The sequence below is a fragment of the Engraulis encrasicolus genome, chromosome 12 (assembly GCF_034702125.1).
Source record: "Engraulis encrasicolus isolate BLACKSEA-1 chromosome 12, IST_EnEncr_1.0, whole genome shotgun sequence".
Classification (NCBI taxonomy): domain Eukaryota; kingdom Metazoa; phylum Chordata; class Actinopteri; order Clupeiformes; family Engraulidae; genus Engraulis; species Engraulis encrasicolus.
This window is the reverse complement of record NC_085868.1, coordinates 3,378,462-3,389,730: the sequence shown is the minus strand read 5'-3', so window position 1 is coordinate 3,389,730 and position 11,269 is coordinate 3,378,462. Positions and strand designations below refer to the sequence as shown.

The following is an 11,269-nucleotide window of genomic DNA, read 5'->3' as shown; positions in this document are numbered from 1 at the left end:
ACAACAAGAGAAGGCTATGTTCAGCGGCCACATTAAATTTCCCCTGGCATCACGCTCATCCTACACCAAGAATAGCAATTATTACACACAACAGTCACTTAGATCTAGTGATGGGGGATGAGACAGGCCTACTTGGGGTGTGTGTTTGTGTGTGTGTGTGCGTGGGGGGGGGGGGGGGGTGGCTGACGTCAAACAGGAGAGACGACTGCAACAAAAACAAAGACACTTTGTTATGACGCAGTTTCCGCCTGCATTTCATTCGCTCTTGAAAGGTGAAGTGGGTTGATTGAACCTGTGGGCTTCTGTTCACTACTGTGCAGTTTTATGATCTTTGACATTAAGATCATTTTGTGAGTATATGTGCTGCATGTGATCATTCCCATGGCGGTCGCATATCAAACTCCTGGACGACTGAACCTTCATTTCGGCTAGGGAGCTCTTCACGCAACAGCTTGTAAGTCACGCTAGCTTCCAGTAATTCTCCTAACATTAGCCGCTGATACACGCTGAGATAGCGTACCCTACCCACTAGACTGCACTACGGGTAGATATTTGACATACATTGATCTATTTTTAGCTTGAATTGCGTAACTTGGCCTACGTGGCTTAGGACATATAGAACCGGTAGTTCTAATATACAGAAATTGATGCATGAAAGTTGCTAGCTCGAAGGAGAAACAGCGGTGCCCAGGCAACAGATTGATAATAGAGGTCAAATTATCCGCTTATTGTGTGAGTACATGCAATCGGCTGTATCCTCAGATTATAGATAGATATGAATGTATGATTGAACAACGCAATGCTATGGAAAAGGTGCACGACCGGCGTCTTTTAACCAATTTAACGAGCCCAAAACACCGTGTATCTTGCCAAACTTGTGATTCTCAATCAAACTCCATTTCCAGCTCCAGGACACCTTCTTTCTCGCTGGCACGTCCCTCTCCACCTTCCCTTCCCGACCTGCTGAGCCATGTCGGAGTTGATGGTGGCTCTGGTGCAAGCCTCGGAGAAGGCGGCCAACATCGCCCGCTCGTGCCGCCAAGAGGAGGCTCTCTTCAGCCTACTTATCGAGGAGAAGAAGAGCGGCAGTCGGAGAGCGACCGCCGACTTCAAAACCCTCGCAGACGTCCTGGTCCAAGAAGTTATCAAGCACGACATAGGAAAACGGGTAAAAACTACGCACGGTCACTCAACATGTCTACAGATGGAGAAAATTACCTACTGTAAATAATATTGTAAACAAAATTGCATTAAGTCAAGGCCTGTCTCAAACATCTGTTTTCCCAGTGAAGACAGTTGGCTGTTGACAGTTGTCTTGAACAGAAACCCACAGCTGACATACATTTCTTTTCCAGTTCCCAGGTTTAGAAAACAACATATTTGGTGAAGAAACAAACGAGTTCATGAATGGATTAGGTAACTTATCCACCCAAACCCAATTACCCCACACTGACACAGAGTACATTGACCTCTGCTTAGATATCCACACTAGCCTGTAATATTCACTCTGAATATCAAGCTAACAAGAATCCGACATTTCCCTGGATTCCTAGGTCAAGATGCATTCACTGTATGGAGTTTGCACTCCTCGGTTGGCGCCCCTAGAGTAGGCTACAGTAGGCTACCACCCGGAAAAGTGGCGAGTTGAGTCTCGCGCAATACCCTTACCTAACCTATCTGGCATACAGTACAGAAGCAGACGTCGGGAAAGGAATCGCGGGAGTAAAAAATGAAATGGCTACACTGAGTTTTTCAATACTTTTTGCACATGTTTACATTCATAAAAGGATGTAGGTTATGAATGAGATGTGGATTTAGGATTTTACATGTCTAACTAGTCACCCTAAAATCGACTAGAATGGAAGAAATTGCATTTAAGAAATGCACAAAATTCTAGAGGAAGGCCCCACACTCTACACTATTGCATATTCATAAAATGTATACATGTGTCTACATCATATCTACACAGATATATATTTATCTGTACTGTGGAACAACTTCTGAGATGTGTGTCGTGAACCTAGGGTGGCCAGACGTCCGTCTTTAGGCCGGACCGTCCGTCTTTTCAATGCCTTGTCCGGCGCCTGGCACAGCATCAAGCCGGACGCCTATTTGATTAAAATGCATGAAATTGCATCTAAGAAATACAATTTTTGACCCCCAGACCCCCCGCCCAAAAATATTTGCCGACCCGCTGAAATCTCACTCCAAGGTTTTTGGAAAAGTTGGCAACCCTGTACATCACCATGAAAATTATATTTCTGTTATAACATAATCTGCAAACTTTCTTCAATCATTCTTAAGACATTAACACATATTATATACAACAGCACTGCCAAGTCTATTGCAATATTGTATTGCACAGTGTACAGCAGTGCTTTGCAATGCTTTCAGTATCTGTGTGCACAGGTCTACAGAGAACCAAACTCAACATATTAATACCAGTTGTATCAGAGTGTAAATTTAATAATTTTGAATGACTTTTACAACAATATCTAACTTAATAACTTTTCTTGAATGGCAAAAACATAATACATGTAGACCATTAAATGGTAGGTCACTAAATCATCCAACCTAGTTATTCGATTAATGGGTCATTGCCCTTTTTCGTAGCAGAAGTCAGCTGGTGCAACCACAGACAATAATAAAAAAAAATCAGCTGGGTTACATAAAAAGACATTGATTGTACATTGTACATTGATTGAACATGTTGTAAAACTAATTATTGTACCTTCTTCACACAATAGACAGCTGTTGTTGTGCCCCCCTGATGTCTGCTTCTAAAAACATCATACTTATATCAGTTGCATCAAAGTCTTAATGACAATTTAGTAATTAATATGACTAATAATTACTTTTGAATGGCAAAAACCATCCAACTCGGTTATTGCATCAATATTGGCGTCCCCAGGAGTTGCCAGGTAGTGGCCGCCACCCTGCGTGGCTGGCAACCACTGTCGCCGGTGTGTGAACGTGAGTGTGAATGGGTGAATGTGAGTCATTCCATTGTAAAGCGCTTTCAGTGCTCTGAGGAGTGAAAAGGCACTATATATAACTGCAGTCCATTTTCCATGTAATATTGGCGTCCCCAGGAGAGCACATCCAGGTGATGGTGTGTGAGCGAGAGGAGGACACGGCCAGGCTGCTCAGCAAGGTCCTGGACGGCAACATGCAGGCCGCGGAGGCCCTGGCCTCAGCCGCACACCAGGACATCATCATCCCCGACCTGCACACCGGCTCCATCTCCATCCCCATACACAACCTGGGCGTATGGGTCGACCCTATAGGTAAGCACAGTAGGGACTGTGTCCACCCCCACCCCCCCTTTCATGTGATATGACATTGAAAACATTCATTTTTTTGGGGCTGTACATATTACAACATTCTTTTGTTTTATACATGTGTTATTTTTTAATACTAAAGGGGGTATTGGTTGGCTTAAGGGGGCATTGGCAGGCTTATGATGAGGTCAATGGGGTGTTGGTAAGCTTATGATGGTCCAAGGGTAGGTTATTCAAAAAAAGGTTGAGTTGACCCCTGGCCCAATTCCCAGCACTCTATAAGAAAGTAATGGTCTGAGTGAAGCCCTCTGTGCGGTACTCGTTGGCAGCAGACTGAGAAGTGGGTCAGGAGGGAAACTCTGTTCTTCCGAAAGCAGCATGAAACGTTCCAGAACAAATTCAATAAGGGCTTTGACTGAATTCTGCTCTATCTGATGTTGTGCCAGCTGAGTTAGGCACTTCAAAAGTCCAAAGCCGCTCGCATACAGCAGCGAGACAGCTCAGGAGAAAATACAGCAGGGGCCGTGTTCAGGACACATGGAACAACATAGCAACACATTTCCTGAAACAGAAACGGGGTACACTGAACACTGTGTTGGGCTCAGAAGTCATGATCCTGTGGCAGCTGAGGGGGAGATTCAATGTGTGGATGACGATTTGCCATGGCCTAATGGCTAAGGAGATGGACGTTAGATCAGAGTTTGCAGGTTCTTTTTTATATACAGTATATACATATTTTTGGGCTTTTTTGCCTTCATTTGACAGCATAGTTAAGGTTATGACAGGAAGTGAGTGGGGACAGAGAGACGGGGAAGGGTCGGCAAAGGACCCGAGCCGGGAATCGAACTCAGGTCGGCCGCCTAGCAAACGAGTGCCCTACCATTTGTGACACGGTAGGGCCAGAGGGTTGCAGGTTCAATTCCCACCCTTCCACGCTCTACCTCAGTCCATGGTTGTGCCCTTGAGTAAGGCACCTAACCCTACACTACTCCAGGGGCTGTAACCAATACCCTGTGCTTAAAATAACTAAGTTGCTTTGGACAAAAGGGCCAACTGTAATGTAATGTCGATAAAACATAGTGGTGATTGGATAATTGGTCGAAAACGCCTACTAAATGGTAACAAACCTACCCAAATGCCTGCTGTTGACTGTTTTGCTAACGTTGCGGCCAAACAAGTTGTTCAATCAGGAAACGCTAGCAAAATGTTTCATCGTTTGAACATGCCCTCCCTCAGCTCTGTAGTTCTCTGCTGTTCTCCTGTGATTCCTGTGGGTGGCACCAACTCACAGGTTTAGTAAAGCCTTGTTAATCTGTTTTGAAGCCTGGGCACACAGAATGGGGCACCAGAATTTGGTCCTCATTACATTGTATATATTGGGTATAGGTGACCAAAATGTCAGTGACCAAAACGACATCATCAACAACAGAACTCAAAATCGGTCTGTTACTGTGTAAATTTGTTGCTGATATCTTTCGGTCCTATTCCTATTCAGTGCTGGTGCCTTTCTTTGTGATTATTCTACTGTAGGTGTTGCTCACTCCCAAATTGATTATTGAGCATAACAGCCATTTATAGAAGGGGTGGGGAACCTTTTTCATTCGGGGCCACTTCAAATTCCTCCAAGGGCTGTGAAAGTCCTCCAAGGGCTGTACTATGAACACAAACCAGGAATTCCCCCTCCACTTTAAGCCTACATGGAAGGCAGCCATCTTTATAACAGAGTCCACCTTCTCCAGTTCCCCTGAGAATATAACTTAATTGTATTCTGGGGGGGGGGCTGTGGCGCAGCACTGTAAGCCCCCCACATTTGGGCTAACATTGCCCATGGGGACCCTGGTTCGAGTCCGACCAGGGTCATTTCCCAACCCTACCCCATCCCTCTCTCACAACTGTTTCTTGTCTCCTCTCAAGTTCAAGTTTCAAGTTCAAGTTCAAGTTTATTTAGCCATATCAACAGTATACAAATACAGTTGTTAGGAATGTTGCTTGGTGTGCTCACACAACAACACAAACAAAAGACACAAAACTAGGGAGGGGGAGGGGGGTATGAATGAAAAAACAGGGGGGTACACAAATAAATAAACAGGGAATGGCATACAAAACATTGGAGACATAGAAAAGTGCAATGGAATATTTAAAGTGCATGGTATGTAAAGAACAGTAGTAGCATTGTGCAAAGTAACAAAGGAGGTAGGAAGGCCAGGTAGTGGAGTAGCTGTAAAGTGCTAGTGCGTATTTAAGTGACGGATGGCTTGTGGGTAGGTACTGTCCCTAGAGCGTGTGGTTTTGCTTGGGATGCTGCGGTACCTTTTCCCTGAAGGCAATAGTGTGAATAGGTGGTGTGCTGGGTGTGTAGGGTCAGAGGTGATGTTTTTGGCTTTCCTAGCAAGTCTGGTGTTGTAGAGTGAGGCTAAAGTGGGAAGACTGCGGCCAATGATTTTGGAGGCCCTGCGTACCACCCTCTCCAGATGTTGCTTTTCTTGGCTGGTGGAGCTACCATACCAGACCAAGATGGAGAAGGTGAGCACGCTTTCGATGGTGGCACTGTAAAAATGGATCATGCCTGCTTGGCTGACTCCAAATTTCCTCAGTTGTCGGAGGAAGTATAATCTTTGTTGGGCTTTTGAAATGATGAGACTGGTGTTCAGATTCCATGACAGGGACTGATGGATGGTGGTGCCTAGGAAACGGAAGGAGTCTACCCACTCCACTACCTGGCCATTAATGCAGATGGGGGTGTGCTGGCCTGCGCTTTTTCTGAAATCCACTATGAGTTCTTTAGTTTTGGATATGTTGAGAGTGAGATTGTTTACTGTGCACCACTGCACTAGATGTTCGACCTCATCGCGGTATGATGTTTCGTCTTTGTCGCGTATGAGGCCTATTACAGTGGTGTCGTCAGCAAATTTCAGGAGACAGATGGGGAGTTGGATGTACAGCTGTTGGTGTATAGAGAGAATAACAGGGGTGACAATACACAGCCTTGTGGCGCGCCAGTGTTGAGGACCTTAGTAGATGAAATATTGTTTTGAATTTTAACACATTGTGTTCTGTTGGTCAGGAAGTTAAGCAGCCAGTGACAGAGTGATGGGTTGACATCCATGGACATGAGAGAGTTAAACAATCTGATAGGCAGGATAGTGTTGAAAGCTGAGCTGAAATCTATGAATAGGACACGGGCATAGGTGGATTTACAGTCAAGATGTTGAAGAATGAAATGAATGCAGAGTGAAACAGCATCGTCTACTCCCCTATTTGCCCTGTAGGCAAATTGGTGAGGGTCCAGTGTTATGTGTGATAGAAATTTACAGATTAGACGTTCAAAAACTTTCATTACAACAGAGGTGAGAGCGACAGGCCTATAGTCATTTAAACATGTGATGTTTGTTTTCTTAGGTACTGGGATGATTGTAGCTGATTTAAAACAAGCAGGTACAGTTGCACAATGGAGAGACCAGTTAAAAATGAAGCATAAGATAGCAGCGAGTTCATTGGCGCAGTTCTTAAGGGTGGCTGGTGTTACGCCATCAGGGCCAGCTGCCTTGTTGGTATTTTGCCGCTGTAGCAGTCTGCGCACATCATGCTCCGAGATGGAAAGAGGAGGTTGGGTGTGGCCCACCCCCAGTGAGTGAGGGAGGACACTTGTTTGTGCGCAGGCGGCATCGAAACGGCAGAAAAAGTCATTAAGCTGCTCTCATACTGTCCTGTCATAATAAAGGCCAAAAAGCCCCCAAAAATACATTAAGACAATGTTTTAAACTTAATTGTATTGCAAATATATTCTCTAAGATTCCTTTACAAAGCATGTTATATTTCATGTGAAGCTGCATAACATTAACATTATATCGGGGGCTGAATAGGGCGGCCTCAAGGGCCATAAACGGCCCTCGAGACATAGGTTCCCCACCCCTGATTTATAGGGTCCCATAATGCATACTAAACTCACTGACAATGCAGAACTTACTGCTTACCACTGGAACAAAATGGCTCTGTGAACTTGTCAGATGTATGCTGTATGGTAAAACTGACAGTATGAGTCATGCGAATACAAAAAAAGAAACTAATCATGAGCTATTTTGAGAAAACACAATTGTGTGTGTGTCTATGCAACTAACATTTTCAGACTCCATGTTCCAGGACATGAAGAGCATCAGTAACTTTGTGCCAGACAACAGCATCAGACAGCTCATGAGAAGATGTTGCACACTGCACAGCTCCGTATTTTTCTCTCTGCTCTTGTCTTTTTTTCCGTTTCCTATAGGTGATTCCTGTTGATGCTCACTCCCAAATTGCTTATTAAATCATTTTCTGTATATTACATGCATGCCTGTCGTCTGTGTCTTTCTCGTTTCCCCAGACTCCACGTTCCAGTACATTAAGGGCATCAATAACTGTGTGCCGGAGGACAGCATCTACAGCCGAGGCCTGCAGTGTGTGACGGTGCTCATCGGGGCATACGACCTGCACACGGGGGAGCCCGTCATGGGGGTCATCAACCAGCCGTTCGCACTCATGGACGACAGCAAGAGGTGACTTTAAATCAGGGGTCAGGAACCTTTTTGCTGGAGAGAGCCATAAACGCCAATTTTTAAAAAATGTTTTTTCACGAGAGGCATACCATTTCAAAAACAATGAATACGATTAAAAGCATGTATTTCAATTGAGCCCATTGAGCCCATTGAGACAATTTTAGACTGTACTGTCAAGTTATTAGTTTTATTAATAACAGGTAAGTATAGGGTTGCCAACTGTCGACTTCATTATGGCAAGCGTGTGGGAGTCCTCCCCTTGAAAATTTTGTATTTCTTATATGTAATTTCCTGCATTTTAACCTCCCATGTCCTGTTTCAACTCAATATGGAACCTGTACTTTTATTTTTAAATATAGGACGATTCCGTATTTCAAGGGATGGTTGGCAACCCTAGATAAGTAAGAGCCATATACAGCTCCCAATAGAGCCACATGTGGCTCTAGAGCCATAGGTTCCTGACCCCTGCTCTAAACCCATTAGATAGTTCTAGATAGATTAGAGACATGGTAGCTCTACACCACACCTACACCCAGCGCCTTGTTAAGCAGGAGCACCATCAGCACTGCACTGGTGGCAGAGAGAGTAGAGAGAGAGAGAGAGAGGTTCCATTGGCCCATTGTTTCCGGGTTCTACAATTGCAAGGGGGAGGGGGGGGGAAATACCCCTTTAGGCAGACCTAGGCAGACCTAAGGACTGTTCTATTCAATGCTAGGAGTATTATGACACGCCCCTTTAGTCAGACCGGAACCTAGTCATGTTAGATGCCCATAGCAACCTATTACATTGGCATATCTCTATATACTTAAAGAATCTCTGCTGGTGGTGTGGTGTGGTGCGGTGTTATCAACCAACCATTTGCACTGATGGATGACGGCAAGAAGTGACTTTAACCACATTAGACTTAAATTGCCATAAACTGATATTAACATCACAGCACATCTACACCCAGTGATTCATTAGGCAACACCACCATCACCCACTGCTTTATTAAACCCATAGACTGTGTATAAACCTCATTACACAGTCACAGTTCAACAGTTACGGCAAAACCAGCTAATACTTTACATTAATAGATACACAAAATAGTACTTACTGGTTGACAAACTAGTGAAGAGGAGGTTCAAATGGGGATTTTAGCACCAGCATATTATCTTGTTTTCACCTACTTGTTTTCAGGATTGATCACTTGTAATCAAATTGGCTAGATGAGCTCAGTTTAACTTTGCTGAAGCTAAGTAAATTGAGTTACTAACCAATTGATGGAATTATGTTGGCTGTTAAACTAGGGGTTTGCCATGTATTATACATGTATTATTTCTTCTCTCCGCCTCTCAACCTAACAGCACAACCACCTGGTACCTTTAAACAAGGTTGAACAGTCACGGCAAAACCAGCCAATGTTATTGGTTAATACACAGGCGCATGAAGTAGCATTGGCTAGGGTACTGTAGGTGGATTTTCTTCATGGCACATAGCCACACTTCTTGTTATCAGAAGTGAGCACTCATCAAGATCATAGGATGTACTCAGGGATAACATACGTAAGAGCTGTTAAGTTGGTCAGAAACACCCTAAAAATGAAAAGGAAGTAGAGGTGCCTTTGCAAGCCAGAGAGATGACTGTCTTTAATGCATAGGTACAATTGGATAGCTATTGGACACTATGGCAGTATGTTACTATATGTTATAATAACATTGTAAGAACAGCCCATTTAACAGTAGCTGGCTGAATTCCCCCTTTTTATACGTAAATGACCAATTGGTTTATGTTACTATTTCATTTTTAGTTGGTGGCATCATGTATTTTCTGTGTAGACATTCCATAACTGAATTGTTTCCTGTGTTCATTTGATATCCCTATTTAGGCAAGGCAAATTTATTGGTATATACTGTATATTGATTCATACACCGAGTCAGCTCGGCATACTTCACAAGAACAAAAGCTTTAAAACACACAAGTTGAAATGAGTATAAAAACGTATTGAAAAACGAAAATGAACGGAGAACAAAAGTATAAACAACGAAGGGATAAAAGAAACTAACAGGATTTCCATTTCCCCCTCTACTCTTCTTGTGCGCAGGTGGCAAGGCAGGTTCTTCTGGGGCATCTCCAATGGACCGCACAGCATCAGCTCCATGTCCCCCACCACAGACTTACCCCCCTCCTCCAGGAGGGTAGCGGACCACGCGCTCCCTCCACACCCCCACCCCCACTCCACAGACCCCACCGGCAGCCCTCCAGGGGAGGTGGAGGTGGTGGTGCCCCCCCAGCCCACATGCAGACTCTCAGCTGTCCTCAGCACCCGGGAGGTCAAACCAGTCAAGGCCCTGCTCCAGGACTGCTGCAGCGGGGGGGTGTATTACGCCTCTGGGGCGGGCTACAAGGCCCTGTGTGTGGTCCTGGGTCTGGTGGACGTGTACGTCTTCACCGAGGACTCCACTTACAAGTGGGACAGCTGCGGGCCGCACGCCCTACTGAGGGCCATGGGAGGGGGCATGGCGGACCTGAAGGAGTGCCTGCGACAAAGGAAGGCTGGAGGTCTGGAGGCGGAGAGGCCGGAGTTGATGTACCACTTGCCCATCGAGGAGGCCTCGGGAGTGGACCGTTGGGCCAACAGGGACGGCCTGGTGGCCTACAGATCCAGGGCCGACCTGGAAACAGTTCTGCAGCTGCTGACGAGGATTGAGTTATAAAGACTTGAATTATAAAGGGTCCGAAATGAAATGTTCACTCATTGACTGTTACTGAAGACACTACAGTGGTATTGCGTCATCTAGGGGAAGAGCTACCGGTAATTGTTTTGTTTCATCGCATAGTGAGCCATGGAGTGAACAAGGGAACTTTTTCGGACTCTGCTGTGGTGGATTTGGATCAGAGTCGGATCAGTGCAATAAGACTCGTTTGTTTGTTTTGCTCAAATATGGCATTGTATTGTTTGTTTTTAATTTGTAGGGGAGAGTGTTACATAATGCTTTTAATTATTTTTCTAATGTGTATATTTATATTTCGTGGTAACATAATTATTTTTGAGCACTACAAAGACAATGCACTGTCACAGCAAACACTGTTTAAGATGTTATTTATCTCTAGTGCCCTTTTAGTTCATTCATTTCAAGTTTGAAACTGGCAGCAGTTGATGCAGTTATTTATGGTGTGAAACTATTTTTTTTTGTACCAACATAGTCTGAATGAAGTGTCTGGAGGAAAGACTTGTCATATTTGTGCGTTTCAGCGCAAATAACGTTTACATGATGCACAAACCAGATTAAACGGTGGTTTCAACATGAAAAATGTGTGACTGAGTTCCTCTTTATCAAATAAGCCCTAATGTAAAGCCCAACGTCAGGAATTACATCTGACATCCACCAGGCTGCAACAAGCATGAGCACGTGAGACAGTCCACCCTGACCCACAGACTGAAATGACCAGGTTCACCAATGGAGAAATTGTAGT

At 44.5% G+C, this 11,269-nt stretch overlaps 1 protein-coding gene across 2 annotated transcripts; it reads left to right on the top strand.

The window, feature by feature from the left end:
* Positions 1-272: 272 nt before the first annotated feature.
* LOC134459204 (inositol polyphosphate 1-phosphatase-like) lies at positions 273-11,107 on the top strand. 2 transcript variants are annotated; one of them, XM_063211501.1, is made up of 6 exons: positions 273-454; positions 906-1,168; positions 1,356-1,416; positions 3,093-3,287; positions 7,642-7,813; positions 9,897-11,107. In XM_063211501.1, exons 2-6 carry the CDS (start codon positions 971-973, stop codon positions 10,507-10,509), a joined length of 1,239 nt encoding a protein of 412 aa, XP_063067571.1. In that variant the 5' UTR covers positions 273-454; positions 906-970; the 3' UTR covers positions 10,510-11,107. The 2 variants fall into 2 exon arrangements, with proteins under 2 accessions (XP_063067571.1, XP_063067572.1); XM_063211502.1 differs by lacking the exon at positions 273-454 and adding an exon at positions 519-544.
* The last annotated feature ends 162 nt before the right edge of the window (positions 11,108-11,269 follow it).

Excerpts from the sequence above, each read along its gene's own strand:
- LOC134459204 (XM_063211501.1), top strand. The coding sequence starts at position 971 with ATGTCGGAGTTGATGGTGGCTCTGGTGCAAGCCTCGGAGAAGGCGGCC. Across the intron at positions 1,169-1,355 it reads AGCACGACATAGGAAAACGG|TTCCCAGGTTTAGAAAACAA; the intron begins GTAAAAACTACG and ends TTTCTTTTCCAG. Across the intron at positions 7,814-9,896 it reads CTCATGGACGACAGCAAGAG|GTGGCAAGGCAGGTTCTTCT; the intron begins GTGACTTTAAAT and ends TCTTGTGCGCAG.